At 40.0% G+C, this 18,908-nt stretch overlaps 1 protein-coding gene and 1 pseudogene across 4 annotated transcripts in view; one reads left to right on the top strand and one right to left on the bottom strand.

Annotated features, from left to right (window-relative positions):
* Positions 1–998, bottom strand: part of KLHL7 (kelch like family member 7) — a 67,814-nt gene extending 66,816 nt beyond the window's left edge. The window contains exon 1 of one of the 4 annotated variants that reach the window (XM_025993149.2): positions 324–998. Coding sequence is in view for 1 of the 4 variants with exons in the window: in XM_025993145.2 (XP_025848930.1) it covers positions 22–141 (120 nt within the window). In the remaining 3 variants the exon portion in view is untranslated. Of the gene's footprint in view, positions 1–21 lie in introns of all 4 variants that reach the window. The other 3 variants (XM_025993145.2, XM_072764534.1, XM_025993146.2) reach the window with 3 other exon arrangements.
* The window catches only part of LOC140599731 (COP9 signalosome complex subunit 9 pseudogene), a 41,902-nt pseudogene continuing 23,535 nt past the window's right edge, over positions 542–18,908 (top strand).

Genomic DNA, 18,908 nt, shown 5'->3' with positions numbered 1-18,908 from the left:
TCCCTCCCACAAAGGCGGTACCTGTTTCCGCATGTTATTCATGACGCCCATGAAGCCCGCCAACAATTTAGCTTCTTCTCGAGCAGCAAGTTTCTTCTCGGTCTTCTTCTTGCTGCTCTTCTCCACCCCGGAGGCTGCCATCCTCCGTCAGCTCGGTTCACGCCCGGGGTTGGCCGGGCCGAGCGAGGGGTTGGTCGCACGCTGCGGGCACGCTGGGGCTTCTGTTTACCAAACACCGCGGCCGGGACTGCGGCTGCAGCGCCCTACTGCCGGCGCGGCCACGGCGGAAGGACAAGGCCTGGCGGGCCCCCTCAGAAACTCACCGGGAGGCGACGTCGCGGGCTCGGCGGCGTCCCGACAGAACCGGAGCCGGGCCGAGGAGTCTGCGCACTTCGCTCGCGGAGGGGGGGCGGGGGGCGGGGGCGCTACGGAGGGAGCGGGGGGCGGGGCCTGTGCGTCACAGCTGCGCGCGGCTCCCGGGCGGCGTGACGTGACGTGACGTGACGTGACGGGACGGGACGGGACGCGACGCGACGAGGCGAGGCGCGGCGCGGGCGTCTTTGTCGCCGCCGGGGGCCGGCGGAATTTCGACTTGCAGCGGCTCCAAGGGCGTGCGTGCTCTTCCGTTTGCCCAAGTCAGGTTGGACGAATTTAGAGTTTTGTAGCGAAATTTCCTTTTCTTTCTTTCTTTTTTTTTCTTGGATACGTAGGCGGTAGGGCGCAGGAGGATGTCTCCCGTTAGAGTAAGCACCGGAGGAACCGGGTTGGTGTTTTCTTCCCTGCAGCATCAGACACTGGCAAATTGTAGGCGCTCGATGTATATTTATTACGGGATGAAAGATGATCACGTACTGCGAGCGAAAGGCATGATATATGCAACACCAGAGTTATTTACTTGGGATTCATAAAGCAAAAGCACCCAGTCCCGACGGCGTCTCCTTGATGTGGAATGCCTGCTTATTTAGGCTGGTTAACTTGCTGTTTCAGGTGTCAGCTCCAAAAAAAAAAAAAAAAAAAAAATCTTAAATTAGTCCAGTTAGTCTTCCCCAAGGATTCTACCGGGACATGAAGCTCAATCACAGAGCTCATGAAAAGGCCTTAAAACAAAACAAAACAAAACAAAACCAACAAACTATAGTAATCTCTTTCCAGTGTATGGTAGTATACAAGATGATTTGAAATGGTACATTATTTTACATTCTGAACATTTTCTACATATCCTCTTAATTTTCTACCTAGGTCTATGCAGGTATAGACGGAGACATGCTTTATGGGAAATAATTTACACTATTGAAGTATTACTGTGCTTTCTCTTGAGGACAAATGATGTACAGTAACTCAAATGAAAGAGCAAGTGGCGTCTAAGCCTCCATTTTTATCAAAGAGTAAGGCATTTATTTATGCCTATGTGCTCTTTATCTTTCTTCTCTTAATCTAGAGGTTCTCAGATTTTCTATTTTAACTAGTTAATGGCTTGAGGTTCTGGAGTGGACCCTGGAGAGAGAAACCATTCGTTCCTCATGAATCGAAAAACAAGGAAAATTTTGTTTACTTTATCAAATGACGCAGAACGCTGAAGAATAGGAGTGTGTTTAAACATTTCTTTTAGGGATGCCCGGGTGACTCAGTGGTGGAGCACCTGCCTTCCGCCCAGGCGGTGATCCTGGGGTCCCAGGATTGAGTCCCACATCGAGCTCCCTGCATGGAGCCTGCTTCTCCCTCTGCCTGTGTCTCTGCCTCGCTCTGTTTGTCTCTCTCATGAATAAATAAATTTTAAAAATCTTAAAAACAAATTTCTGTTAAAAATTGAAAGGAAGTGGATAAGCCCTTGGGAGACACTAAGGATCCATGATTCAAAGGTAGAAATGTGAGCGATGAAATGGAATACTATTCTGTAACAAGGCAAAAGAAACAAGGAACAGCAATCATCCTACTTGAAACATTTCTTTCACATACTGCAGAATATACCTCATTTTATTCTTCATTCCGTTATACTTCACAGTTATTGCCTTCTTTTTTTTTTTTTTTAAATTTAAAGGTTTGTGGCAACACTTGTACTGAGCAAGTCTATCAGCACAATTTTTCCAACAGCATTTGCTCATTTTGTGTCCGTGTGCCACATTTTGGTAATTGTAACATATTTCATGTTTTTCATCATTCTATATTTCTTATGGTGCTCTTGATCAGTGATCTTTGACGTTACCATTTTAATTGTTTTGGGGTACCACAAACCACCTTTATATAAGATGGTGAACTTAATAAATGTGTGTGTTCTGACTATTCCACCAATCAGCTGTTTCCCTCTCTCTTCTTAGACCTCCATATTCCCTGAGACACATCAGAATGGGAATTAGGTCAATTAATAACCCTAAAATGACCTCTAAGTGTTCAAGTGAAAGGAAGAAGTCACAGGTCTTTCACTTTAAATCAAAAGCTAGAAATGATTAAGCTTAGTGAGGAAGGCATGTTGAAAGCTTGAGATTGGCCCAAACCTAGGTCTCGTGTACCAAACTATTGGCCAACTTAGGAATGTGAAAGAAAATTCTTAAAGGGAATTAAAAGTGTTACTCCAGTGAACACACAAATGGTAAGAAAGTGAAACAGACTTACTGCTTATATGGAGAAAGTTCTAGTAGTATGGATAGAAAATCAAACAAGCCACAGCATTCCCTTAAGCCAAAGCCTAATCCAGAGCAAGCTCCTAACTCTCTTCAATTCTGTGAAGGTTGAATGAGCTTCAGGAATTTTATGCTAACAGATTGGTTTGTGAGGTTTAAGGAAAGAAGCCATGTCCATAACACAAAAGTGTAAGATGAAGTAGTGATGATGTAGAAGCTGTAGCAAGTTATTTAGAAGATCTAGCTAAGATAATTAATGAAGGTGGCTACACTAAACAACAGATTTTTCGTGTAGGTGAAACAGCCTTCTATTGAAAGAAGATGCTATTTGGGACTTTTATAGCTAAAGAAGAAAAATCAATGCCTGGTTTTAAAGTTTCAAAGGACAGGGTTACTCTCTTGTTAGGAGCTAATGAAGCCGGTGACTTTAAGTTGAAGCCAATGCTCATTTACCATTCTGAAAATCCTAGGGCCCTCAAGAATTATGCTAGATTTACTCAGCTTTTGCACTATACATGGAACAACGAAGCCTGGGAGATGAGACATCTGTTTACAACATGGTTTACTTAATATTTTAGGTGCATCTTTGAGATCTGCTCAGAAAAAAGATTCCCTTCAAAATATGATTTCTCACTGACAATACTCCTGATCACTCAAGAGCTCTGATGGAGCTGTAAAACAAGGTTAATGTTTTCATGCCTGCTAATACCACATCCATTCTGCAGCCTGTGGATCAAAGAGTAATTGTGGCTTTCAAGTCTTATTATTTGAGAAATACATTAAATAAGACTATAGCTGCCATAGATAGTGATTCCTCTGATGAATTTGAGCAAAGTAAATTGAAAATTCTGGAAAGTATTCATCATTTTAGATGTCATTAAAAGCATTTGTAGCTGAGTGAAGTAAGTCAATCAGAGAAGGACAAACATTATATGTTCTCTTTCATTTGGGGAATATAAATAATAGTGAAAGGGAATATAAGGGAAGGGAGAAGAAATGTGTGGGAAATATCAGAAAGGGAGACAGAACATAAAGACTCCTAACTCTGGGAAACGAACTAGGGGTGGTGGAAGGGGAGGAGGGCGGGGGGTGGGGGTGAATGGGTGACGGGCACTGAGGGGGGCACTTGACGGGATGAGCACTGGGTGTTATTCTGTATGTTGGTAAATTGAACACCAATAAAAAATAAATTTATTTAAAAAAAAGCATTTGTAACTCATGTTTTAGAAAGTATTTCTGAACAATGAGCTACTAAGTAACTTATTCGTTATAGAGCACTTTCCTTTCCAAGAACTATGCTGGGACACCTGGGTGGCTCAGTGGTTGAGTGTCTGCCTTTGGCTCAGGGCGTGATCCTGGTCCAGGAATCGGGTCCCACATCGGGCTCCCTGTGAGGAGCCTACTTCTTCCTCTGCCTATGTCTCTGCCTCTCTCTGTGTCTCTCATGAATAAATAAAATCTAGGAACTATACTGAAATATCTTAAAACATTATTTTAGAGGTGCCTAGATGGCTCAGCCAGTTAAGTGTCTGCCTTTGGCTCAGGTCATGATCTCAGGGTCCTGGGATGGAGCTCCATGCTCAGCAGGGAATCTGCTTCTCCCTCTCTCTCTGCCCCTCCCCTCTCCTGCTTGTGTTTTTTCTCTCTGTCAAATAAATAAAATCTTTAAAATTTTTTTTAAAAGAGCATCACATGCTACAGAGAAATCAGCTGTGAAAGGAAGAGTCCATTGAGGCAGCAAACTTCATTGTTGTCTTATTTTAAGAAATTACACAGCCTTTGGCAGCCACCACCCTGACCAGTCATCAACGTTGAGGCAAGACCCTCCACCAGAAAAAGATTTTGGCTGGCTGAGAGTTCAGATGACGAATACCAATTTTTGGCAATAAAATTATATTTTTAATTTTTAAAAAAGATTTATTTATTTTTGAGAGAAAGAGAATGAGAGATCATATGCATAAGTTGGGGGAAGGGGCAGCAGGAGAGGGTGAGAGAGAATCCCAAGCAGACTCCCCACAGAGCACAGTCATACAGAGCTCAATCCCAGGACCCTGAGTGGAAATCCAAGAGTCAGCTACTTAACCAGCTGAACCACCCAGGTACCCCAATAAAAACATTTTAAATTAAGGTATGTATGTTTTTTTAAAGACATAATGCTATTGCACACTTAATAGACTTCAGTATAGTACACAGAGGTTAAGCATGAAATTTTGCCTGATGCCAGTCAAGCACCCCCACTCTACTCATTCAACTTTGGGCAAATTGCTCAACTTCTCTTATGCCTCAGTCTCTTTATTTGTAAGAATATAACCTGCCACACAGAACTGATATAAAGATCACAAAAATGCTTAAGTTGGTGCTACCCTGAGACAAATAATATTACTTCACTGAGTTAATAATTTCACTATTATTATTTAATCCAGAATTGCCAAAATGTGTTCCTCAGAATACTAATGCTATGAACCATCCCTACCTCCCCCTAAAATAGGATCCCTGTGAATACAACTTTGGGAAATAAGATAGCTGTTCTTAGAGAAAATCTACAATATATTTGCATATGAAGTGTTTGGCAAAGACTTTGCTGTACCTATTGCTTGAACCTAACTAACTTTGCCACAGTATACTGTCTTTTGAGGCATCGGATTAGCCCATTCTTATTTTCCATGAATTATTCAATTCTCCATCTACTTATAGTACGCAGCCTAAAGATGCACTTGTTCTACGGGACCTTACTTACACTTGGTACAGCTTATTGGGTCAAAGTTGAACACCTGAACCAAAGGAAGCTAATTAATAAAGTGCTGGGAGGAGCAATTAGCCTCTCTCTGGAAACTGGACTAGCACTTAACAATTCTACAGGGAATATGTACAAGGGGCTCAAGCAGTCATCTTTGGGCCATGTGCATAGATAAGTAGAGTAAGGCAGTCTGCAGACACTACATAGAGAAAAACAAAACAAAACCAGAAACCCAGAGAGAAGTCAAAGGGGAGACCAGGTGGTTTTGTGTGTGTGTGTGTGTGTTTGTGGTGTATGTGTTAGCGAGAGAGATACAGTGAGGTTTAACTTATGTTTATGAAGCTTCTCTATGTTAAAACAGAGCTCTAAATATAACTTTCTTTACTGCAATGTAATTTTTTATTGTAGCAATATCCATCTTTTATCCATTTTCCTATAAGGGGACACTTAGGTCGTTTAGACTTTTTTCTATTACCAAAACATAGCTGCCCACATATAAATACATATCTCCTTATGCATATGTGCGACATTCTAAGTAAGGTCCAGATGTGGAGTTGCTTAGGGAGGAAATACATATTGTCAGCTTTACCAGGATTTATCAAAGTGTGATTGCACCAGGTTATATTCTTGCCAGCAATGGATAAGCACTCAATAAACTCAGAGCCCCAATTTTTGTTAACACAGCTCATAATCATAAATGTAAGGAACTGGGGGATTTAACTTGACAATTAGTCTTAATTATTTAAGCCATTTTTTCCTTCAATAAAGTCAACAAAAATTGACATTTAATGAGAATTTACTGTATCATAATCACTGTAACATATTTTTCCATATCACTCTCTTCGTCTTCATGGCCCTATTAGCTAGGCGTTGATAATTTGGACTTCACAAAAATCAAGAACTTCTCTTCAAAAGTCACTGTTAAGAGAATGAAAAGACAAACTATAGACTGGAAGAAAATGCTTGCAAATTACATATCTGATGAATGACTCTTTTCTAGACTATATACAGAACTCTCAAAACTCAATAGGAAGAAAAGAAACAATATTGGAGGGAAGCAACCAAGCAAATTATTTGAACAGACACTTCACCAAATATATATATAAATATATATAATAATGCTTGTTAGATATATTTAATATATATGTCTAACAAGCATTATCCATCAGGAAAATGCAAAGTGAGAGAGAGAACATGAACAGGGAGAGAGAGATGCAAGGGGAGGGAGAAGCAGGCTTCCTGCGGAGCAGGGAGCCCACACTCTGGGCTCCATCCGATGACTCTGGGATCACAACCAGAGCCAAAGGATGGAGCCTAACTGACTGAGCCACCCAAACATCTCCTTGGGAGTTTTTTTTAAAAAGTAAGCATATGCCCACTAGATAAATCACTCACTCAACCTATAGGTATTTACACCAGAGAAGTGAAAGCATATGCCCTATAAAGATTTATTTAAAAATATTTATAGAAGACTTATGTATAAACCCTGAAACTGGAAACAATTCCATGTTCAACTGGTGAAGATATTAAAAAAAAAAAAAGTGATATATCCACACATTGGAATACTTTGCACCAATTAAAAGGAACAAATTTGGATACATGCAAAAAATGGATGAATATCAAAATAATTTTGCTCAGTAGAAGAAGGCAGGCAAAAAAATGCATTGTATGAGTCTGTTTATATAATTCTAGACAATGCAAACTAATCTGTATTGATAGAAAGCGGATCAGTGGTTGCCTGGGCTATGGGTTGGGATCAGGGAGGGACAAAAGGGAAGGATTACAAAGGGGCATGAAGAAAAATTTGAGGAAGCTCTAATGGCGATGTCAGCAAGATGGCTGAATAAGACTTCCCTTACTTATATTCCCTCCTCAATAACGACAATTTGATATCCATTCATGAACAAAAGTGCCTTTGTGAAAGCTGCAGGATTCAGTTAGGAGATTGTGAAACTCCTATGCAGTCCAAGAATTAGGAGAGCTGTTTTGGGAGGACAGGGCTGCACCTAGACAGCTCACCTACATACTGTAGTCCCATACCTCTGAAGACTTAGCTACAGCCTTGTTTGGCTTTGGTCCTGTTACCAGCACCATACCCCAAGGGATCTGGGAAGGAACTTGCCTACTTGTGGGTTAGGTAATAGCCATACAGCCCTCAGTCCAGGCTGTGAAAACTGAAGTAGCCCTTGAACTGGCTTCTGCCTCCCTTATCCACAGTCCAGGAACTCCTGGAGAACATCGATTTAAGCAATCACTCACAGATGAGAGAGCCTTTGTGGAAGTCCAAGGGTCAAGCAGATGAGATCTAACACACTTTGGAGCCCAAACAAAATTCAAGACTGAATGCGTTGGTGAGGTTAAGAGGAACAGTTTGACTATTTGCATCAACTGTCCTACAAGGCAGTGCAGCTCAGTACTAAGAAAACCCATCTCAGCTCCTGATTTTCCCCCACAGGGGAAATTAAAAGTATGTGAGTGAACACCTAGATTTTCCATCTGTGTAGGATGCTGCCAAAAAGACTCATTTATCCCTAATCCCAATCCAGAGAACTGAGTCAGGAGCTGCATGAGGGTGGTGGTGGTGGTGAGAGGGTGGAAGTGGTGAGTAGCTGGGAGAATAGCAAGCAGGAATCGGGATGACTGTAAGGGACACGGATCCTTTAACCCTGACATGGACTCCTTTGGGAGGCTTGCCCATGAACCACTGGGGATGTCTTGTTTGCAGATCCCCCACAGTTGGCTCACAGGTACCCCCAGCACTCTCTGTGCCTCACTTACATACACTTATACCCCATGGCCAGGTCCCTGAGCACACTCCCAATAGTAGTGAGAGAAAGCTTTCGCAGACAGCTAGTGAGCACATACAGAAAGCCCAGATCTGTAAGCCTGGGAGAGACCACAAATTTGAGAATTTAGTGCTTCCTTTGGGAAAACATAAGGGAGGCTGTCAACACTTGACCAAGACAAGGCATATGAATTTAAGAATTCTGCCACAAGAGGGAGCAATAGACATGAAGCAGGCATATTCATAGAAGGTTTGAGACAGCCTCAGGATCCCTAGCAGGGCTGATGGAAGGTACGGCTTTTCCAGTCAGTCAGTAAAGACAGGGGAAGGGGACTGCCACTTCAGATGTAAAGATAGCAACACAAAACTTCAAGAAACATGAAAAATCAAGGAAACATGACATCACCAAAGATCACAACATTTTAAAAAAATTTTTATTTTTTAAAGATTATTTATTTGAGAGAGAGTGTGTGAGCACAGGGAGAGAGGCAGAGGGAGAGAATCCCAAGCAGACTCAATGCTAAGTATGGAGCTTGATGCAAGGCTCAATTTCAACCTAAGAACAGAGCCAAAATCAAGAGCTGGATGCTCAATTGACTGAGCCACTTAGTCACGCAGCTTTTTTATTTTTTATAATTTTTATTTTTATTTTTTAAAGATTTTATTTATTCATGAGAGACACACACACACACACACACACAAAGAGAGAGAGAGGCAGAGGGAGAAGGAGAAGCAGGCTCCATGCAGGGAGCCCGACGTGGGACTTGATCCTGGGTCTCCAGGATCAGGCCCTGGGCTGAAGGCGGCGCTAAACCGCTGAGCCACCTGGAGTGCCCACCCACCTTTTTAAAAAAGTAGGCTCCATGCTCAGTGTGGAGACCAATGTGGGGCTTGGACACACGACCCTGAGATGAAGACCTGAGCCAAAATCAATACTTGGACGTTTAACCAATGGAGCCACCCAAGTGCCCCTCACAACAATTTTTCAGTAACCAACCCCCAAAACATGAAGATCTGTGACTTACCTGATAAAGAGTTCAAAATAACTTTTTTATTTTTTTAATTTATTTTTTAAACATTTTATTTATTCATGAGAGACACAGAGGGGAGAGAGAGAGAGAGAGAGGCAGAGACATAGGCAGAGGGAGAAACAGGCTCCATTCAGGAAGCCCAATGTGGGACTCAATCCCGGGACTCTGGGATCACGACCTGAGCCAAAGGCAGATGCTCAACCACTGAGCCACCCAGGCATCCCCAAAATAACTTTAAAAAAATATATTTATTTATTCATGAGAGACACAGAGAGAGGGCAGAGACATAGGCAGAGGAAGAACCAGGCTCCCTGCAGGGAGCCCGATGCATGACTCCATCCCTGGACCCTGGGATCACACTCTGAGCTGAAAGCAGATGCTCAACCACTAAGCCACACAGGTGTCCCTCAAAATAATTTTTTTAAGGAAGCTCAATTAGCCAACAGAAAACACAGAGATAATTCAATGAAATTAAGAAAACAATACATGAACAAAATGAAAAGTTTACCAAACAGATGGAAATCATAAAAAAGAACCAAACAGAAGTATTAGAGGTGAAGAATACAATGAATGAAGTTGGAAAAGTTGTAGCAACAACAACAGAGAACATCAACAACAGAATGGATCAAACAAAAGAAAGAATCTATGAAGTGGAAGACAAGACCTTTGAAATTATCCAGTAAGAGGAGAACAAAGAATGGAAAAGATGGAACAAAATGTACATGAACTATAGGATACTATCAAAAGAAGTGGTCTGTGAATTACTGGAGTCACAAATAGAGAAGAAAGGAGAAGAGGGGTTGTGGGGGAGAAGGCTTATTTAAAGAATTGATGGCTAAGAACTTCTCAAATCTGGGGAGAGATTTGGTCACCCAAGGTCATGAAGCTTTATAGGTCCCCCTAAGAATTCAAAAAGATCTCCAAGATCCCTGGGTGGCTCAGCAGTTTAGCGCCTGCCTTCGGCCCAGGGCGTGATCCTGGAGTCCTGGGATCGGGTTCGCATCGGGCTCCCTGTGTAGAGCCTGCTTCTCCCTCTGCCTGTGCCTGTGCCTCTGCCTCTCATGAATAAATAAATAAAATCTTTAAAAAACAAAACAAAAAAACAAAACAAAACAAAAAGATCTCCAAGACGCAGTGTAATAAAAGTGTCAAAAATCAAAAATAAAGAGACTATCTTAACAGTGGCAGGGAAAAAGAAACTTGTCTCTTACAAGGGAACTCTCATAAGTCTATCATCAGATTTCTCAGCAGAAATTTAATCTAAATTTAAGTAGATGTAAAGTAATTTAAAAAAAATAAAGTAATTTAATTTAATCTAAATTTAAGTAGATTAGATTATCTAATCAAAAGGCATAAAGTGGCTGAATGGATGAAAAAGCAAGACTGGACAATATACTACCTACAAGAAACTCACTTCATTTTTAAGGACACACATAAGCTCAAAGAAAAGGGTTGTAAAAAAATTCTGTGCAGATGAAGCCAAAAGAATACAGGGTTAGCTGTACTTATTATATCAGATTTGGTCACCCAAGGTCATAAAGCTTTGTAGGTCCCCCTAAGAATTCAATTCAAAAAGATCTCCAAGACACAGTGTAATAAAATTGTCAAAAATTTTAAAAAAAAGAGACTATCTTAAAAGTGGCAGGAAAAAAGAAACTTGTCTCTTACAAGGGAACCCCCATAAGTCTATCAGCAGATTTCTTAGCAGCAATCTTAAAATAGCAAGTAGGATGATATATTCAAAGAGCTGAAAGAAAAAAACCTGCCATCCAAGAATACTTTATCCAGCAAAGTCATCCTTTAGAAATGAAGGACATAAAGACTCTCAGACAAACAAAAACAGGGAGTTCATCATTACTAGACTTGCCTTGCAAGAAATGCTGCAAGGAATTTTTCAAGATGAAATGAAAAGATGCTAATTGCTAATTGGTAACATGTGAAAATATACAGCATGCAGGTAAAGGTAGGTATGTAGTCAAATTCAGAATATTCTAATAGGATAATACAGTGATGTGTTTACCATTTAACTCTCGTAAAAAGGTTAAAGGATAAAAGTATTAAAAATAACTATAGCTACAATAATTTGCTAATGAATAAACAATATAAGAAATATGTGACATCAAAAACATTAAAGGCTAAAAGGGTAGAGTTTTGGTATGCAATTGCAGTTAAGTTGCTATCAATATAAAATATACTATAAATATACTATCAGATGTTTTATATAGCCATAATGGTAAAATGTAGAAACCTACAATAAATATACAAAAGATGAAGAGAAGAAGTCAAAGCATACCACTATGGAAACTTGTCAATTCACAAAGAAAGTGAGAGAGGAAGAAAAGAACAAGAGAATTACAGGGGCACCTGGGTGGCTTGGTCGGTTGGGTGTCTAACTCTTGATTTTTGTCTCAGGTCATGACCCCGAGGTCCTGGGATTGAGTCCCACATCAAGCTCCAATTTCAGTGGGAAGTCTGCTTAGGATTCCCTCTCCCTCTTCCACTGCCCCTCCCCCCTCAAGTGAATAAATAAATCTTTTTTAAAAAGAACAAGAGAACTACAAAATAGCCTGACAACAATGAGAAAAATGGCTTTAGTAAGTCTTCTGTATGAATAATTAACTTTAAGTAGATTAAATTATCTAATCAAAAGACATAAAGTGGCTGAATGAATGAAAAAGCAAGACTGGACAATATACTGCCTACAAGAAACTCACTTCATTTTTAAGGACACACATAAGCTCAAAGAAAAGGGTTGTAAAAAAATTCTGTGCAGATGAAGCCAAAAGAGTACAGGGTTAGCTGTACTTATATCAGACAAAATAGATTTTTACTCAAAAGCTGTGACAAGAGACAAAGAAGGTCATTATATAATGGTAAAGGAGAAAATAAATCCAGAGTATATAATGATTGTAAATTCATATACACTCAACATTAGAGCACCTAGTGTATTAAGCAAATACTAACAGATCTAAAGGGGAAAATAGACAAAATAAAAAAACAAAAAAACCACAATGTAGTAAGTGACTTCAATACCCTCCTTTCAACAATAGATAGACCATTAAAAAGAAAATGTTGAACTTAAACTATACATTAGACCAAATAGACAAATAGACCTACTAGTATATAAAGCATACACAGAGCATTCCATCCAGCAACAGTAGAATATACATTCTTTTCAAGCACACATAAAACATTCTCCAGGATAGATCATATGGGAGGTCACAAAACAAGTCTTAGCAATTTAAGAAGATTGAAAGCATACTAAGTATCTTCTTTTTCCACAATAATATGAAACCAGAAATCAATAACAAGAGGAAAATTGGAAAATTCACAAAGAAATGGAAAGATATCCCACACTCATGGATTAGAAAAATTAATATTGTTAAGTATTCCTACTGCCCAAAGCCATCTATAGATCCATGGAATTGTTATCAAAATTCCAGTGGCATTTTTCACAGAAATGGAAAAAAGAATGCTAAAATTTTTTATGGAGTCACAAAAGATCCTGAATAACCAAAGCAATGATGAGAAAGAACAAAATTGGAGGGACCACACTTAGCAATTTTGAACTGTCCTACAAAGCTGTAATACTCAAAACAGTATGGTACTGACATGAAATATGCTCATAAAGCAATGGGATAGAATTGAGAGCCCAGAAATAAATCCTTACCTGTAAGGTCAACTAATAGTTGAAAAGGGAGCCCAGAATACTCAATGGGGAAAGTATAGGCTCTATAATAAGTGTCTTGAAAAAGAACAGGATAATCTCATGCAGAAGAATGAAATTGGACCCTTAAATTACACTACTGATAAGAATTAACTCAAGGTGGACTAGGGAATTAAACATAAGCGTGGATACTATAAAATTCCTAGAAGAAAATGTAGGTCAAAGATTCCATGACTTTGGTCTTGACAATAACTTTTTTGGGTATGACATCAAAAGCACAAGCAATCAAGGCAAAAATAAGTAAGTGGCACTACACAAAACTAAAACGTTTCAGCACAGCAAAAGAATTAACAAAATGAAAAGGCAATCTACAGAGTGGGAGAAAATAGTTTCAAACAAACTAGTTGATATTAATATTCAAATTATATAATATTCAAACTATATATGTAATAACCATACAACTCAATTGCAAAAAACAATCAGATTTTTAAATGGGTAGAGAACCTGAATGGACATTTTCCCAAAGAAGACATACAAGTGGCTAATAGATACATTAAAAGGTGCTCAACTAAACATTAGGAAAATGCAAATCAAAACTGCAGTGAGGGATCACATTACACCTGTTAGAATGGCCATCATCAAAAAGACAAGTGATAACAAGTTGCAAGGATGTGAGAAAAGGGAATCCTCTTGCACTGCTGGTGAAAATGTACAGCAACTATAGAAAACAGTATGAAAGTTCTTCAGAAAATTAAAAATAGAACCACCATATGATTCAGGAATCCCACTTCTGCATATATATCCAAAGGTAACGAATCAGGATTTCAAAGACACATCTGCACTCCCACATTCATTGAAGCATTAATCACAATAGCCAAAGATATGGAAACAACCTAAGTGTTCATAATGTGATATATATATATTTGGTATTAGTATTATTACATATAAATTATCAAATTGTATACTTTAAATATGTGCAATTTATTACACATCCATTATTCCTCAGTTGTTTAAAAAAAAACATCTATGAGGTCATGGAGATTTTGTATGCATGTGAGCAAAACACTGTTATTTGAACTGCTCAGTACTTTTATTTTTATTTTTTTATTAATTTTTTTGAACTGCTCAGTACTTTCAAAGAGTATCTGAAGTTTTTTTTTCTCTTTAAGTGGGCATCTGCTTTGCCTGGTATTTTATTTTTCAACTTAAAATCATATTCATTTTTTAAAAATTTAAAAATTTTTAAAATTTATTTATGATAGTCACACACACACAGAGAGAGAGGCAGAGACATAGGCAGAGAGAGAAGCAGGCTCCATGCACCGGGAGCCCGACGTGGGACTCGATCCCGGGTCTCCAGGATCGCGCCCTGGGCCAAAGGCAGGTGCCAAACCGCTGTGCCACCCAGGGATCCCCATTTTTAAAAAATTTAAAACCAATTAACATATAATGTATTACTAGTTTCAGAGGTAGAGATCAGTGATTCATCAGTCTCATATAATACTTAGTGTTCATTACTTCAAGTACCCTCCTTAATGCTCATCACCCTAGTATCCATTTCCCCACCCCACCCCCCTCCAGCAACCCTCAATTTGTTTCCTATAGTTAAGAGTCTCTTATGGTTTTTCTTCTCTCTGATTTCATCTTATTTTATTTTTCCCTCCCTTCCCCTATGTTTATCTGTATTGTTTCTTAAATTCCACACATGGGTGAATCATATATTTGTCTTTATCTTAGTCATTTTGCTTAGCATAATATGCTCTAGTTCAATCCATGTTGTTGCAAATGGCAAGATTTCTTTTTTTTTTTGATGGCTGGGTAATATTCCATTGTATATATATATAGCACATCTTCTTTATCAGTTCATCTGTCAATGGACACCTGGGTTCTTTCCATATTTTGGCTATTGTGGACATTGCTGCTATAAAAAAAGCATCTAAAGACTTAACAGGTTTGCATATTACAGCTTGTTTACAAGATAATTTCTCAAATATAGTGTTAATTGGGTGCATACTCTGTGTCAAGAACCATACTACCATCTCCCCATTTTACAGATAAGAACACAAAGCTTAGGAAAGTCAAGAAACAGCTAATAAATGGCAATGTCCAGATAGGAAATTAAATCTGCCCAATGCTGGGGTTCAGGTGCTTAACAACCATGCTATCTCTACACCTTTCTGAATTAAATTTATTTTTGAAATTTTTATGCTGTGTGGAAGGTAATCAAGAAATGAATGAACATTTATCTCGCATCTTCTGTGTGAGCAATACTATAGCAGAAGTCAAAGAAATGTAACATAGTTCTGGGCTCCTTCCACCTTCCCTAAAAAGCTTAGATTCTATTAGGATTACAAGACACCTGAAAGCATCAAAGACATCATGGTAGCAAGTGAAAATAGTCAGGTGAGTGGTTTGGAAGAGTGTCTTTTCAGCTCTTATCCAGTTCTTCCACTGCTCTCAGGAGAGAGTGAATGAATGAACATTTAGAACATCGGTTAATTTTGTGGGACCCATACTGTTTTCTTAGCTTTTCTAAGTGTCAGAAGACCTCCTTTGATCCTTTTGTGAAGATACTTGATGAGTGGAGGGATCATTCACCTGGAGAGAAGAGTCCCAAGTAGACAAAGGAAGCTGGTAACAAGCTTGCAGACATTGGGATCACCTTTTTAAAAAGAGCTTTAGATTTGAAATAGGACAGTGGAAACGTAGGTTTTGGGGAAATCCTTATCAATATGACAGGCAAAAAGAATATTTTTCAGTGCTATTTAAAAAATTCCTAATGAGATTGAATATCTTTTCATATGCTTATTGGCCATTTGTGTTTTTTCTATCATGGATTGCCTATTTATGTCCTTTGTTCACTTTTTAAAAAAATTTTGTAAGCATTTTCTGCTGAGGTGAGTTTTAGGCAAATTGAGTTTAAGAGAATGTAAATCATTGAAGATGCATGATGAAATCTCCAAGAAAAGAATACAAATGAGCAAAAGTAGATTACTGATTCATAGCTCAAAGAGAAAAAGGATCCTGCAGAGGCAAAAGGGAAGGATTTAGAGTGACCTGGAAAAACATGTCCCTATATGATCCTTCACAGTCACATTTCCTTTTACTAACAATTTAGTGTGCCATGCATGACTGGGGGAGGTCCAGTCTTTTTGAGTCTTCTTCCTTAAGTATATGCAAGAAGCCACAGGGGTGCTGATTTATATTCAGATGTTTGTCATTCTAACTATAATTTTTTTAAAAGATTCTATTTATTTATTCATGAGAGACACAGAGAGAGAGAGAGAGGCAGGGACACAAGCAGAGGGAGAAGCCTGCTTTTTTTTTTTTCAAGGTTGAACCTGTTTTATGGGTGACAAGCTGGCTGGGCTGGGCTTGGGGGCAGAACAAAGAGCTGGGCTTAACTTTTCAAGGGACTGAAGTCTTGGGTCCTGGCTGGTGCCAGGCCTCCCACAGTGTTAACTGGGATCAACTCTACTGGGATTGAGAGGCAGTGAGGAGATGAGGTAGGGAAGAGGGGGTGAGAATGTAGGGAGAGGAAACGGAGGTGGTGGGAAAGGGAGTGCAAGGAAAGGGAAAGGAGAGAGGGAGGGGAAGCAGGGCCTGGCTGGAGGCAAAGCCAAAGCTAGAGGTGGTGGGGTCAGCAGCAGGAGATCCTTAAAAGGGAGCCTCTGGGGAAGTGCAGGCAGCCATGAGGGCCCTTTTGAGCTGCTCATAGGTGACAAACATCACCACGTTCCAGGAACCCAAATGGAGAAAGGAAGGCATGAACCCTTTGTAGAAGGCTCGGGGACCCTCCTTCTGGAGCATGGTGAGGGCACAGTGGCCAGCGCTGCTGTACTGGCCTAGGGCAGTTCATATATCTCGTCTTGACGACATCGACGTCATGCAAGGAGCCTGATGTGGGACTCCATCCCGGGTCTCCAGGATCACACCCCGGGCTGCAGGCGGTGCCAAACCGCTGTGCCACCAGGGCTGCCCTATAATTTTTTTTTTTAAAGCAAGCCCAAAAGTCAGTGTACCATGGATTCCATGGTACACTAGAGGATTCCATGGAACTGCCCTGATGCTGTAACTCCAGAATGAGCTGTTGATGCAGGGTTGGCTAAGACACCTGGTATACTGTTTTTCTGGAATCACAGCAGTTTGAAAACATACCTTGACTAGGTTATGTTTCTGGTGCCCAGTGATCATCTGTATCATCATTACTGTTGCTGGAGCTGAACCTCAGCATTGCTGCCTGCTGACCGTGGCCAAGACAAACAGCTGTGGCTCAGAGCTATGGCTCTAATTATGCCACCAAGGATATTGTAGATCCTAACCCAGACTATGGTTGTTCTTCATTGTACAGGGGAGAAGTGCACAATTCATTGTCAGATGAGATCTATGCAATATAACCCAGCCTTACCACCTTCAAATGCTTATGGTACACACAGGCCCAAGTCTGCCTCCCGCTGGCTGTGTTAAGGTACATTCAGTAATGAATCCAGATATGGGATTCGCTTTTCCCAGCTCATCTCTTCATCTGTCTTTCCCTGTTCTCATGGTAAATTACCTCCTAGGGAACCTTGTTGCCTAATTTGGGTTGGGCTGTTTAAGTTCATCAAACAATTTTGATTCTTTTGAACTTGAGAGGGAAAGTTCTCATTTCCATTCCTCCCAAAAGTCAGGTGTTGATCAATACACTGTCTTTCCCAGCAGCATCTAAGTTTTCAACAGTAATGAATACCTTTGGGGATTGGAGGGTACTATCAAAACGTCCTGAGGCATTACAAAAGCACCTTCTCTCACTCTTAATCAGGCAGTTAACCTGAAATGTTGAATTCCCAACAGAGAGGGGCTATATCTATGATGTTAATGAAGCTTGTTATTTACTCTGACCCCTTCCAGATGATAGGAAGGGCCCTCACAATATATTCACATGCTTGTATATTTTTATAAAAATTGCAAAAGATATTTTTGTATTGTTCTTATTAAAGAAGTTTTCTCCCACCAATTATATGACCATTAGACCCTGGATCTATCCTTGATCTCAGGCAAAACTTTTTTGTTGTTTAACTTTTAGGAAGCAGAGTGGCATAATAGCATCAAGCCATTCTGATTCCATCCTGGCTTTCACTTCTTACTAGCTGTGCAATCCTAGGCATGTTCCTTAACCTCTTTGAACCTGAGGTTCTTCAGCTAGAAAATGGGGATGACAATCCGTGTCTTGCAGGACTGTTGTGGGAATTAGAGCACCTAGTATGGTGTTTGGCACATAGTAAGTAATCAAAAGCATTGTGTGTTATTACTTTGTCAACTGCAAAAAGATCTTTGCTTTGGTGGAGTGGGTACTTATTTCCCACATTTCTTACATATCTCTTTATTCTCTCGTCATACCTAGGGCTGATCAAAAAGAGTCTTGAACATGATAGGACAGGCCAGGTGAATGGGGCTCTACTCTGAACTCTTAACTGAGTAATTCAGTTGCCAAGCAGTATTCTTTTTCCCAATCTCAAATTTGAGGTTTTCTGGGTGGCTAGATTGCCTTAACTCTCTCAATGTTATATTACCAAAAAATTAATTAATATCTGATGTAGAAGAGATGCTAGGGATTGAAGCCAATGGCCAAGAAAGAATTCTTGAGACATCCTTTGGTGCAAAAAGGCGATTTCATTAAAGCATGGGAACAGGACCCACAGGCAGAAGGAGCTGCACCAGGGTTATGAGGAGAGGCCAATTACATACTTTCAAGTTGGGAAGGGGCTAGGGAGAGTATAAATCTCTAAGGAATTTTGAAAGCAAGGTTTCTAGGACCTTGGTGTGTGTGTGGGGGGGGGGGGCGGCTAGCTATTGTTGGGAAAAAGTCATTTATTACCATCTAATAAAACCTTAGTCATGAGATCCTTCAGATGTTTATCAGTGAGCCATATGCTTGGAGGATGATTGCCAACACGTATTTGGGGGATAGAGATAAAGAAAGCTTCCAAAGGAATTTTTTTATATTAAAGTAAACTACAGGATCCTGGGGATTGGGCTAAGATTGCCTTTTGTCCTTAGCAAAGTATTGACATCAAGGCAGGTGAATCCC

This window comes from Vulpes vulpes, chromosome 7, assembly GCF_048418805.1.
Source record: "Vulpes vulpes isolate BD-2025 chromosome 7, VulVul3, whole genome shotgun sequence".
Classification (NCBI taxonomy): domain Eukaryota; kingdom Metazoa; phylum Chordata; class Mammalia; order Carnivora; family Canidae; genus Vulpes; species Vulpes vulpes.
This window is presented reverse-complemented; position numbering and strand designations above follow the sequence as displayed.